This window comes from Corapipo altera, unplaced genomic scaffold, assembly GCF_003945725.1.
Source record: "Corapipo altera isolate COAL_440 unplaced genomic scaffold, ASM394572v1 46994, whole genome shotgun sequence".
Lineage (NCBI taxonomy): Eukaryota > Metazoa > Chordata > Aves > Passeriformes > Pipridae > Corapipo > Corapipo altera.
The window spans coordinates 1,025-12,227 of record NW_020885353.1 but is presented as its reverse complement, the minus strand read 5'-3'; the positions used below and the strand labels follow the sequence as shown (position 1 = coordinate 12,227).

Below are 11,203 nucleotides of genomic sequence, written 5' to 3'. Positions count from 1 at the left end.
GTGGGTTGGAGTGGTTTCAGTGGGAACCCTAAATTGGAGGATACCATTCCTAAACCACGACAGTGACTCTTACACATTAAAAGAAACCAGTCACTGCAAAAAAACTGCTTCTGCATGCATGGGAAGACTTGTAAAGTTGTCATGCTTTTTAAAATATGCTGCTCTTATCATCATCATAAAGGTATTTATATATATAAAAATCTTTGAACACCAAAAGGATCTGATTTTTTTTATATACATGTACCAGCAAATAATCTTTCCTGAAGGATCCTAAATTTTAAACAGATAAGGACAAGTTTATTAAATTGCAATCAAGCATAGAATAACTCGTTTAACTTTTACCTGAAATGCACACAATTTCAGACTAGGGAGTTTTTTAACAAGTTCATATCAAAATCTTTGTATCAAAATTATGCATCAAGGTAATCTTTAAAGAATTTATTCCAGTACTTAAAAATTATCTCCTGCAAAGTCTTTCAGTTACTCTAAAAATAACACAGCTCTCTAACCTCATTTTTTTTAATGAAGGCATCACATACTTAAAATAAAGTCTAGGCCAAGAATAATGTAAAAACACTGGTGTTAGTATTGCAATGATAACAAAAACCATTTCTTGAGTTCCTATTACAGGTTTGATCCAAATTCCCATATAAATTGATGGAAAAACTCCCATTGACTTCAAGGTGATTAAAAAAACCCATCAGACCTACAGAAGATACACAGTGGATATTTCCAATAGAAAGAAAAGGAATCACACTAAAATAATTAGGAAAAAAGTGTCTGTGGTTTAAAAACCAAAATAACAGAGCTAAAGGAGACCTATAGCATTCTCTTTACTTAAACTATGTCTATGCAGACTTTCAATTTCCATTACTAGAACTTTGAGTTAATTTACATTAGAAACTTTTAGCAAGTTCTATCTGATGATAAATGTACATTTTGGTAGCTACAGAGAAGTTACTTGACATAGAGAAAGGTCTTAATGGAGAGGTGACAAAAAATCCCTGTGTGTGGTGATAATAGTAAGAATTAAATAGAGATTTCTAATATATAGTTTAAATTAATCCTACTTTAAACATCACAGTTTCAAGCCTGCCTATTCAGGATAACTATTAGTATAAAAAGATCCACACAAAGCAAGGTTTTGTATTATTTAAATGAAGCTAATATTCTGGCATTCCCCATCACAAGCAAATAATTATTTCAGCAACATTCAAACATGGTTCAGAAGCAGCTCTTGTTGTCTGACCCAGAACAGCAATCTTCAGACCACTGCAGTTTACTTATCTGACTGTCAAGCCTCCCTCTAAATTCCTGTGCCAAGGCTCAATCCATCTACTGATGGTTGTTTATCTTAGGACTGACAAGACTATTTTTATTCTAGCATTAAGGATGCAGTTTGATCATATATACAGAAGGAAGCAGCAATACTTTGTGTGCACAGGTCATGCATGCATATGCAGTTGGGTGTGATTCATCTCACCTAACTTCAACCAAAAGTTATCTATTCTAAACTGTTGATAAGGAAGGTTTAGACAACTAATGTAAGACTGCCAGAAGGTATCCTCTGTAGGTGCTTATCTCTTCTCATTGACTCAGAAGGAGATCCAGGGATCAGCAAACTAGACACCTAAAATGAGAGATAACTTCCACCCAAACCAAACACATATATATGTATGCATGTGCCTATTTGTGCACACAATATAAGACAGCCACTTCCATAAATATGTCATGTGCAACACAGCAGTGACATTAATAAAAACTCTGGACAGAAAATGAACCACTAAATGGGAAACAAAAGCAAAAATCAGTTGTGCATATTTGTTATATATAGCTAAATCTTTAGGTAAGCTTATATATTACTTCTGCCTAAAAATGAATAAGAAAACACTAATGTGTGACATGTTCAAGCTGTAAAACTTGAGAGTAAACAGATAGTTAAGGAAATGTTATGGGTCTGTATCTAGTCTGGTTCTCTAGGGTACTTATATAAATGTTTTAACACGCAAAAAGAGCATCTGGATGAATACTCAATGCTCCTACTGTAGCAAACATAGCACTACTGATTTTGGGGTATCTAAACAAGGATTGTAAGTTATATTTTCTCAAGTTTGGTGATGAAAGCTTAGGGTGGTTCCCCCCAACACATCTTTAAAGGTGTTTATATGTGTGCTGACACATGCATGTGAGTATACTGTGGGTTTTCTTAAACTACATGCATATTCCCTATAAATAAAAAAACCCAAACAATACCATGGTAAAAAAACCCAAAAGAAAAAACAAAAACATACAAAGAGAAAAGCAAACCTTCTTTTTAGCATAATCCAAAGTAACATCAAGATTGAAAAGATGATTTTTTTTTTTTAAAGTTTATGATTGATTCAGATCAGGCTCTGCAATATTCCCATTCTCTGGAAAGATAGGTGGAAAACTGTTATTAAAAGTCACTGGAAACTCTAGTGTAGCATCGACATTTTGATAGCCCATGTAAAAATTAAACAACTGCTGTGGAGGTACTTGGCTATCGGGCATCTGTATGAAAGCCACTGACTGTGTGGTAGGGGGAATTCTTTGGCCAACTAGTTGAATTTTAGGTTCCCTGGGCTCCAATTGTTGCTTGCTTTCTTCGTCTGTGTCAAGACGGGTTAGCTTTTCTATCCACATGCGGAACTTCTCCTCTGTCTGCCTCTGAATCTCCGCAAAGCTGTTCATGGTCTCTTCCAGGACATTGCCTATGCAGTTCCTATCCCACACGGTGCCCCTGTCAAGCAATCCTGGAATTTCCCTGGTCACTCCTCCAGATCCCCCAGCAGGACTGAAGCCAGCTTTAAAGACATTGAGGCCATTTGATAAGATATCATTAAGTAAGAACATAATATTGTTTATTAAGGCATGCTAACTCAGGAAAACAATTTTTCTAATACTGTCCCTTGGACATGAAAACGGGGGAGGAATTACCAAATATCAGCCAACAGTATTACTGTAAAAAAAAAATTTTACACTCACTGAGTTTATAATAGAAATTTTGGCTTCAAAATTATTTTTGTTCTAGAATTCTCAGACAATTCTGTCAAAGGTCTTTTTTTATAAATATATCAAATTAGTCCAATTGCCTTGTAATTTCTGGTTTTAATTCAACTGAAGGTGTCAAAAAACACTTTACAATAACATGTTTAGTTCTGTTAGGTTGTGATCCAAAATGCTAACGTTTAACTGATAAACCTGAATAATTATGCATATTTTACTTACATACATGAACACTTTTACAACAGACTGTTAAAACACACACAAAATCGTACACAAAATAACAGAGATAAAGGTTGATATAGTGACTGCAGCATCCAAAGTAGCCAAGCCCAAAGCTCTTGGTCTAATTTTTAAAAACACAATGAACACCAATGAAGAGAATAAATAATACAAACACAAGCATGAAAAGATATGTGAATGCTACGCTAATACATGAGGTGAAAGTAACCTCTGTTAGGTCTGATGGACATAGCTCCATCACAGGGTTAATACACGTGACGTAGGACTGATCAACCTCACACCAACCATTCCTTGCACAAGCCACCAGCTGTGCAGCATTTCTAGCATTAATCCTAGGCAAGGTAGAAAACAGGGCATAGTTGGAAGGAAAATGTTCTCCTTCTATCCATCAAAAAGATGATTAAAATGACTGACTTTGGGATTATCAGAAAGAACTTTAGCAGTCAGAAGAAGCAGCATCACCTTACTCTACATATCAATAACAAAAGGCAATGGTATCTATATTTTTTTGTTTAGAGTTCACTCAGGAATCATCTAGGAAGCAATAAAACTCCAAAAAACAGAGGATTTGTACCTGTTTGAGGAATAATAAACAACACACGCATGCCATCCAAACATACAAATGTTACCAAAGGTAATTCCGAAGCAAGACAAGCATCACATTAAACTACACAAAGCAGCTACAGAACTTGACAATTTAATATGTAAATATGAAACTTGTGGGATCCTCTAGCTTAAGAATAATAGAAAATATCCTAAGAATGAGAGAAATTGTTGCACAATCTAACCAAATATTTACTAATAAAAACATAAGGCACTAAATTTTTATTGTGATTTCACCGTGTACATGAAATTACAGTTTTGCTTAAACAACACATTCTTTTTTGGAACTATATAAATGAGGTATACGTAAGGTCTTCAGTAACAGCTAAACAAAGCCCAGAATTATCATCCTATTTCTGAGCAGCAGCAATGCTATCCATCAGGAACCCCTTCTTAAGTCTTCTCTCCCATCTGTTTACCTATCAGACAGGCTGGAAATTCAGCATTCATGTCCTTTGCTCAAAAATATATACTTAATAGTAACTAATTAACATCCCTCTGACTGCATTTTAACTAAAACAATTAAGTAAAATGGTACCTTTTTCCTAAAATGTGGTTCCTTTTATATATTCAATGTCTTTTTCCTACCTGAAAAAAAAATTTTCTTGTTCATATACTCCCAGTATTGAACATCCAATATGATTCTGTTTACTCATCTTTAGTCAGGGATCTTATCCTAAAATCAAGTAACTAAATGACATTCTTTCTGATTTCCACAGGCTTACGAACAGACACCTCTAAGTAATGTTGAGTAAGTTTTAATTGCAATTTAAATAAAAACTATTGATGGTAATATGGGAGACAATCTAGCTAAGCTTTTAAAGGTAAGAATTACCTAGCATGGTCAAAGTTGACAAAATTGTTTTGTAAACTGAAGAAACTAGGTATTGAAGTATATATTACCCTGCAATACTATTTTTAAAAGGCATCATTCATAGTACATCTACAATTTACAGTAGCAGCAAATCAATGTTTCAAATGCTTCCCTTTCAGTTCTTATAACAAGCCTTATTCAATCTTTTCCTTATTGGTGCCTTTCAGGGTAAAAAAAAAAAAAATCTAGCCTAAACCCACATTTTTATTATATTAAAAATGTTAGCATTTATCTAACTGGTCTCTTTGTTATCTGTAAACTTACAACTCCATAGTTCTTTGAAATTATGCCAAGATAAAAGGCAAAGAAATTTGCAATCACAAAAGGGGTCAGAAGCCAAGATTCATACCTTATTTTCAAAACAATACCTCTGGCAAAAAAGCACTTAAGAAATGCCCCAACGCTGTCTCTTTATGTGATCTATTAAGTATCATCTAAATAATAACCAAATATAAAGTTCTTTAATTTAGGAAGTCTGACAACATAACAATTTAAGAAGATATGCGGCATCTTCATTCTAACTAGCAATGGTGTATTCCTCCACACTGTTATGCTTACTGACATTTCCAAATGAGTATCTTACTGCAAATCCTGTTTAACAGAGTTTTCCCCCGTTATTATATTGGCATCGTTCTGAGATACTTGAACCAAATTCATCCCTTTGTATTGGGTGTGGCTGAGATGGAGTTCATTTCCCCAGAGCAGCCCTCACAGTGTTGTGCTTTGCATTGGTAGCTAGAAAGGGGTTGATAACACACCACTGTTTTGGCTACTGCTGAGCACAGCATCAATACTGTCTCTCAACATTCCTCCCCCCTCCCATCATTAGGCTGGGGGTGGGCAAGATCCTGGGAGGGGACACAACCAGGCCAGTTGACCCAAACTAACCAAAGGGATATTCCATACCATATGATGTCAGCTCAGATATAAAAGCTAAGGAAAAGAGGAGGAAGAGGGGGCATTTGTTATTTAGGATGTTTGCCTTCCAGAGCAACTGCTACACGTGCTGAAACCCTGCTTCCTGGGAAGTGGCTGAACATAGCTTACTAATGGGAAGTAGAGAATAAACCTTTTTTTTTTCTCTTTGCTTGTGTGCATGCAAACTTTTGCTTTAGTAAACTGCCTTATCTCAATCTATGAGTTGTTTTCCATCTTATTCTCTCTCCCCTGTCCCAGCTGGGAAGGGGAGTGGTAGAGCAGCTCAGTGGGCACCTGGTGTCCAGCCAAGGTCAACCCACCACACCCTTGCAAGATGCTTTTTCCAAGGTCTATGCACAGTTCTTAGGAGGAAGTAACCTGGCTGAGAGTCCCTCACACATACTGTACTCCCCCCTTTGGATTTCTGCATATTAAAAAAAATCATTTTTTTCCTTTTTTTAACAAAGTGAGCTGCAACACCTTTTCAACATTAAAACTCAAACTTTTCAACAGATTCTTCTGAAAGTCTAAAACATGAGTCACCCTTATTTCAATTCAGATTTTTCTGAGTTGTAGAAAGCACAATAATGGTGAAATGCCAATATTTTTCTATTATATTTGAATTTTTAAAAACCCATTCCTTCTTCCAAAAAAAGTGTTTACACAGAAATAAATATTGATTCCCAGACTTGCGCTCATGCCAATTTCATTCAGAGTTAATTTGCATGGTCAAATTTGAAATTGTTTAAAGGAAAAACTTTCACCAACAGTAGATCTAGCAGAACCTATTACAGGACTCAAAAATCAGCCTCTTAGGCCATGAATGCTATCTAGTGTTTAAGAATGGCAAAACCTTAAATGCCAACAGAGAGGCTCAGTCATTAAAAGATAAGAAATTGTTCTTCGTCTGCAGTAACTCAAAAATCCTGGCATTCCCTTGAATTAAAGAGCCCAGGATTATGACTGCTCAGGTCAGTGAGGAGATTCTCAGTAGCACCCATGAAGTTTAGATCGAAACTGTATTTTCAGGTGTAAGTTAACACCACAGAAAGCATTCAGAATAACATAACTCATATTGTGCTTAGCTCCTATGGAGTTCACAATACTTGTATCGAAGTATCACCAGTAAGATCTCAACTCTTTACTCCCTAATCTTTCTCGAGAAGAAAACCAAGCCTGCCAGTATTTTAATGCACATGACATTTGAGTTCAGCAGAGAACTGACTATTGCACAATTGCTCTGTTTGCAACTTCATGGCATTATTATGTACTCACTGAACATTTTCTTTACCAATTTAGCCAAACATATTTCAGAGCCAGTGATGTGGATGGTTTAAAAAAAACCAACAAAACCCTGCATTATTTAAATGGAAGGCTACTGTATTCTTAAATGTGGCACTTCAATTTTCAGACCACACACAAGCAAACTGTTGGCTGTTACACTACATGCATTGATAGAAGGTTAAGAATCAGAGTATGTATAACCTTTGTACATGAAGGCCACATTAACTGTCACAAAAAATTTTAGAGCATCTCTGTTGACAAAGTTATTTTTCAAACTGGTTGAAAATCAGTCCCAATAATAAGCAATGTTGAGACAGTAACCAACACTACAGCTGAAGTGTCCAAATACAGTAAGACTAAGGGGAACATGCTACCTGTAAGACTCTTCTGCATCAATATGTACAGTCTTTTTCAAAAGTAAAGGCAAAAGTTTTTTCATGCTTATGTCCTGATACTCAAGTTCAAGCATCAAGTTAAACCTCTTAGCTTTTGACTGTGTGCAGAGGACATTCATGCACTGAATTTCCAGTAATGCTTTTTGATACCTTGTAATAATTTCTAACTACACGTTTGTAGTAGTTTGGTCTAGGTCTTCCTTGGTGACCAGTTTGTAACCAAGGAAGGGCCCAGATTTACCCAGTATTCTCTACGATTTTTACGTAAGCCAGACTATAAGAAGAAAGGAGGAGAGACCTTCACTCTCTTTCCTTCCAGCAGCTTGGAGGTGCAGGTTCCCTGCTGTTGAGTCTGTCGTGTTGGGGAGAAAGACCTGGTAAGGCCTTGTCGACCTTGGGAGGCAGAGGTTGCCGGCGATCGTTCCAGAGCAACTTTCGGTTGTCCCAAGGAGAGTAGTGAGATATTTCTTTGCTAACTTTTTTTAGTTGCTAGATATTGGGCTACTAATCAGGATATATATATATTTTATTTTGGTTTTGTTCCTTTTCCCTTCCCCCTTTCCTTTCCCTTGTGAAATTGTATATATATTTCAATTGTATATAACTGTAACATAAGTGTAAATATATTTATATATATTGCTTTAACTGTCTCTCTCTCGTTTCGGTTTTCTTGGTTGTTTTTCTCCCTCTTCTCCCTGAGGTTTGGGGGGGGATGGGACTTCTTGTGGTAAGGTTTGGAGACTTGGCAGGGAGCCAGCTTCAAACCATATCAACGTTCATTCCCTAAATTTTGAGGATATTCACAATGTCATGCCAAGTGCACTAAAATGGCTTTCTAGTCAAAAAAAGAATTTAAGTACTTTGCCAGTTCCAAGAAGAGGGATCGCAGATGGCATGTGAACTTACCACTGCAACAGAGAGCTGGGAGTCATTTCATTAACGCACAAGTAGCATAGGATGGGTTTTTAGCCAACCTTGTCCTTATCTCTATAGAGAATGTTTTTCTCTTGTACTTGGAAACCATTTCCCACAAACCAAAGTCGTTTCTATCTAAAGGAAAACCGCAATATGTCAGGTACACATTGCATCTAATTGCAGCAAAAGGACAGTTCAAACGTTTTAATGTCATAAATGGAATTTAGCATCAAACAGATGATACATGTTATGAAATAAGAATAAACATCATTGTTCCTCAGCATGGTTTGTGCACTCCCACATCTTGCATCACAGGTAAAATTGGGCCTTAGTGTAATCATCACTAAATAATCAAGTTCTTCTGTGCACTACGATAGGACCTCTTCACTGCAAGCATCTCATGGTTAAGACCAAGAGCTCAAATACAAAAGAGCCTAGTGACACAAAGTACCCTAGAGTGGTTTCAGTTCTCTGCAATGGAAGTCAGAAATCTAAGCAGATCTGAAAATACCATGTGGTGCCTTTCTGGGTCACAAGATCCTTTTATGACTTAAAAAAAGAATATAACCTGGGGGATTTATTGTGTAAGTTTGGGAGGTGGGGAGAAACCTATTCCAAAACTCAATGAAATAGTCTTCGACAGGCTTTAAATTCAACTTTAATTACCCAGTAAAGTGTAAATATAGTAAATAAAAAGGCACAAAACTATGAAAGCTAGAAGTCTGACTAACTACTAAATTGGTAAAATACTTTTAGATCTCTATTAAAAGTTTACTACACAATAATTAAAAGAGACTATGTTTTTCACAGACTTTCTATAAATAAACATTTACACTTTGTGCAACCTGCTTCCTAGCAATATGTGGGAAAAATGCCAGTTCTCATGGTGACAGAATCATTCACCATAACCAAATCAGCTAAAACAGTTACTTGTAAAATCTGTTGCAAATATTTTAATTCATCTAACAAACATTAGTTCAGCAACTTAAGACTAATTATTGCAGTTTTCCTTTCAATGTTCTTGCCCTATGGAAGCTGATATTTATCTCCAAAAAACCATAAACTTCTAACACGAGAGGCAAAAAGGCATGTAACTCAGTAAAAATTGGTAAGTCAAAAAGTTTATTTTTATGTGATTTTATTTTTGATTGCCATATGATGATATGATGATGGTTCTATGGTATAATATGCTGCAATAATTCTTCACACGAAATCTTGTCCATGGCACTTGGGCTAATAAAATAACAAAGACTCAGCAGACAAAAATCTTGAAGAATTAATCTTTCTTTTGCTAATAAAATGATGAGAAGACCCCTGTAATTTGCTGCCTCCAATCTTAAAACAGATGTGTCAGAAAATTAAAAATATAGAAATTATAGATCCTTGTGACATAGGAAAATGGTAACAGCTTTGTCTAAGATGTTGAAAATTTAGGTGTGGATATAGCTTGGGCACTTGTGTAAACAAATTCATATTTATATCCTAAAATATGTGACCAGCTGCAATCTGCAAGAACTTACAATAAGGTCTGTCATGCACTGAAACATAGAGCCGAAAGCATAGCATAAGTGCAATAATGAACAGGGCCTTACTGTAACACAGGCAAGAGGTATGCCATGTTATTTCTAACACAACTGCCAAGCTGTGGTCTTAAGATATTAAAGCAAAGTTGGTCATTTATATTAAGAATGTATTTATTAGATTATCACCATCTAATGGGATTTGACAGCACTGATAGGAACTCATATAGGCTTACAAAGAAAAAGATATGAAAATTCCAGGATTCAAAGCTAGTCCTTCCTCCAATTTACCATTTCTATGCTTTGTTGGTGTGCAAAAGTGAACTGAAACCTCAGAACAGATTTTAAAATTTGCCCATGTCTTGTTAATACACTGCAGTCTTCAAATTTACACAGAGCTGCAGTTCTCCTGGTTTTTCTCAAGTGTCACTCATCTAATTTAGCATGACAACTGAGAAACGATGTCAGATGTGTTACAGTTCAGTTTAAAAAACATCCTCTACCTGGTATCTCTGCAGTGATTGTCTTGCTGCTCCTTGAAACTTCTTCATCATCATCTGATGAACCCGTGCTCGAGTCACACGTCAGGTCACTATCACTGGTACTGCTGTCCTGCAGCAGGTTGTACTTCTTGCGAGCAGCTGCCTCCCGTTTCTGTCTCAAGAGCCGAATTCTTTCTTTGTGCTTTTGGCTTCGATGACCCTTTGCTTTGGTAACTCGACCATTCTGCTTATCACTAGACTGTCTGTTTTTCTTGGCAACCATTGTTGAAGTTTCACTTTCAGACCTGGATCTCCTGGATTTCCTCCCAACTGCAGCACCAGACACTGCAGAAAGGTCTCCCCCTACAGCAGCTTGAGCTTGACAAGGCTCATTCTCTTCTGTGGAAGACAATGTATCAGAGTCAGCCAAATGCCCACTGGAAGAAGGGGAAAGCATGCCATGATTAGAAGAGTCACTCTCATAAACTCGACCACCCATTGGTTTATCACTCTCTGTAGATGCCAGTTGAGACTGTGAAGAGTCTCGCCTCAGTTCCATCAGTAAGCAAGGCATTGAAGAGAGCACCACAGAGTCTGCTGCAGTGTGCATGTTGTCTTTCTGAGTTTGTGTCTCAAGTTCTATAGATCCACATTTATCAGGAGCAGTCTCTTGCTTTTCAGAAGTCTTTGGTGGAAGTTCTGAATCAACAAGTTCTGCTTTTCCCACTGCCTCCATCTTCATTTCAAAACACCAAGGTCCTCCTGGTCTCAAAGCATGGAGCACATGATCTGGAAGACTGGGTGAACTAGATATGGTCTTCAGCAATACAGCAGCCTGCACAAGAACAGAAGAGTAAGAATAATTTACCCAAATTACTCAGTCCTGCTCTCCACAGTATTGTTGCAAAATAACTACAGTTTAGCAATTGGTAGTAGAATGGCTAA

The 11,203-nt window shown here is 36.7% G+C and overlaps 1 protein-coding gene across 1 annotated transcript; it reads right to left on the bottom strand.

Moving 5' to 3' along the window:
* Window positions 1-2,370: 2,370 nt before the first annotated feature.
* Window positions 2,371-11,000, bottom strand: LOC113940422 (uncharacterized protein C18orf25 homolog). The gene is made up of 2 exons (XM_027631562.1): window positions 10,280-11,000; window positions 2,371-2,825 (listed from the first exon to the last, which is right to left on the bottom strand). The coding sequence occupies exons 1-2, from the start codon at window positions 10,998-11,000 to the stop codon at window positions 2,371-2,373; spliced, it is 1,176 nt and encodes a 391-aa protein (XP_027487363.1).
* Window positions 11,001-11,203: the final 203 nt, after the last annotated feature.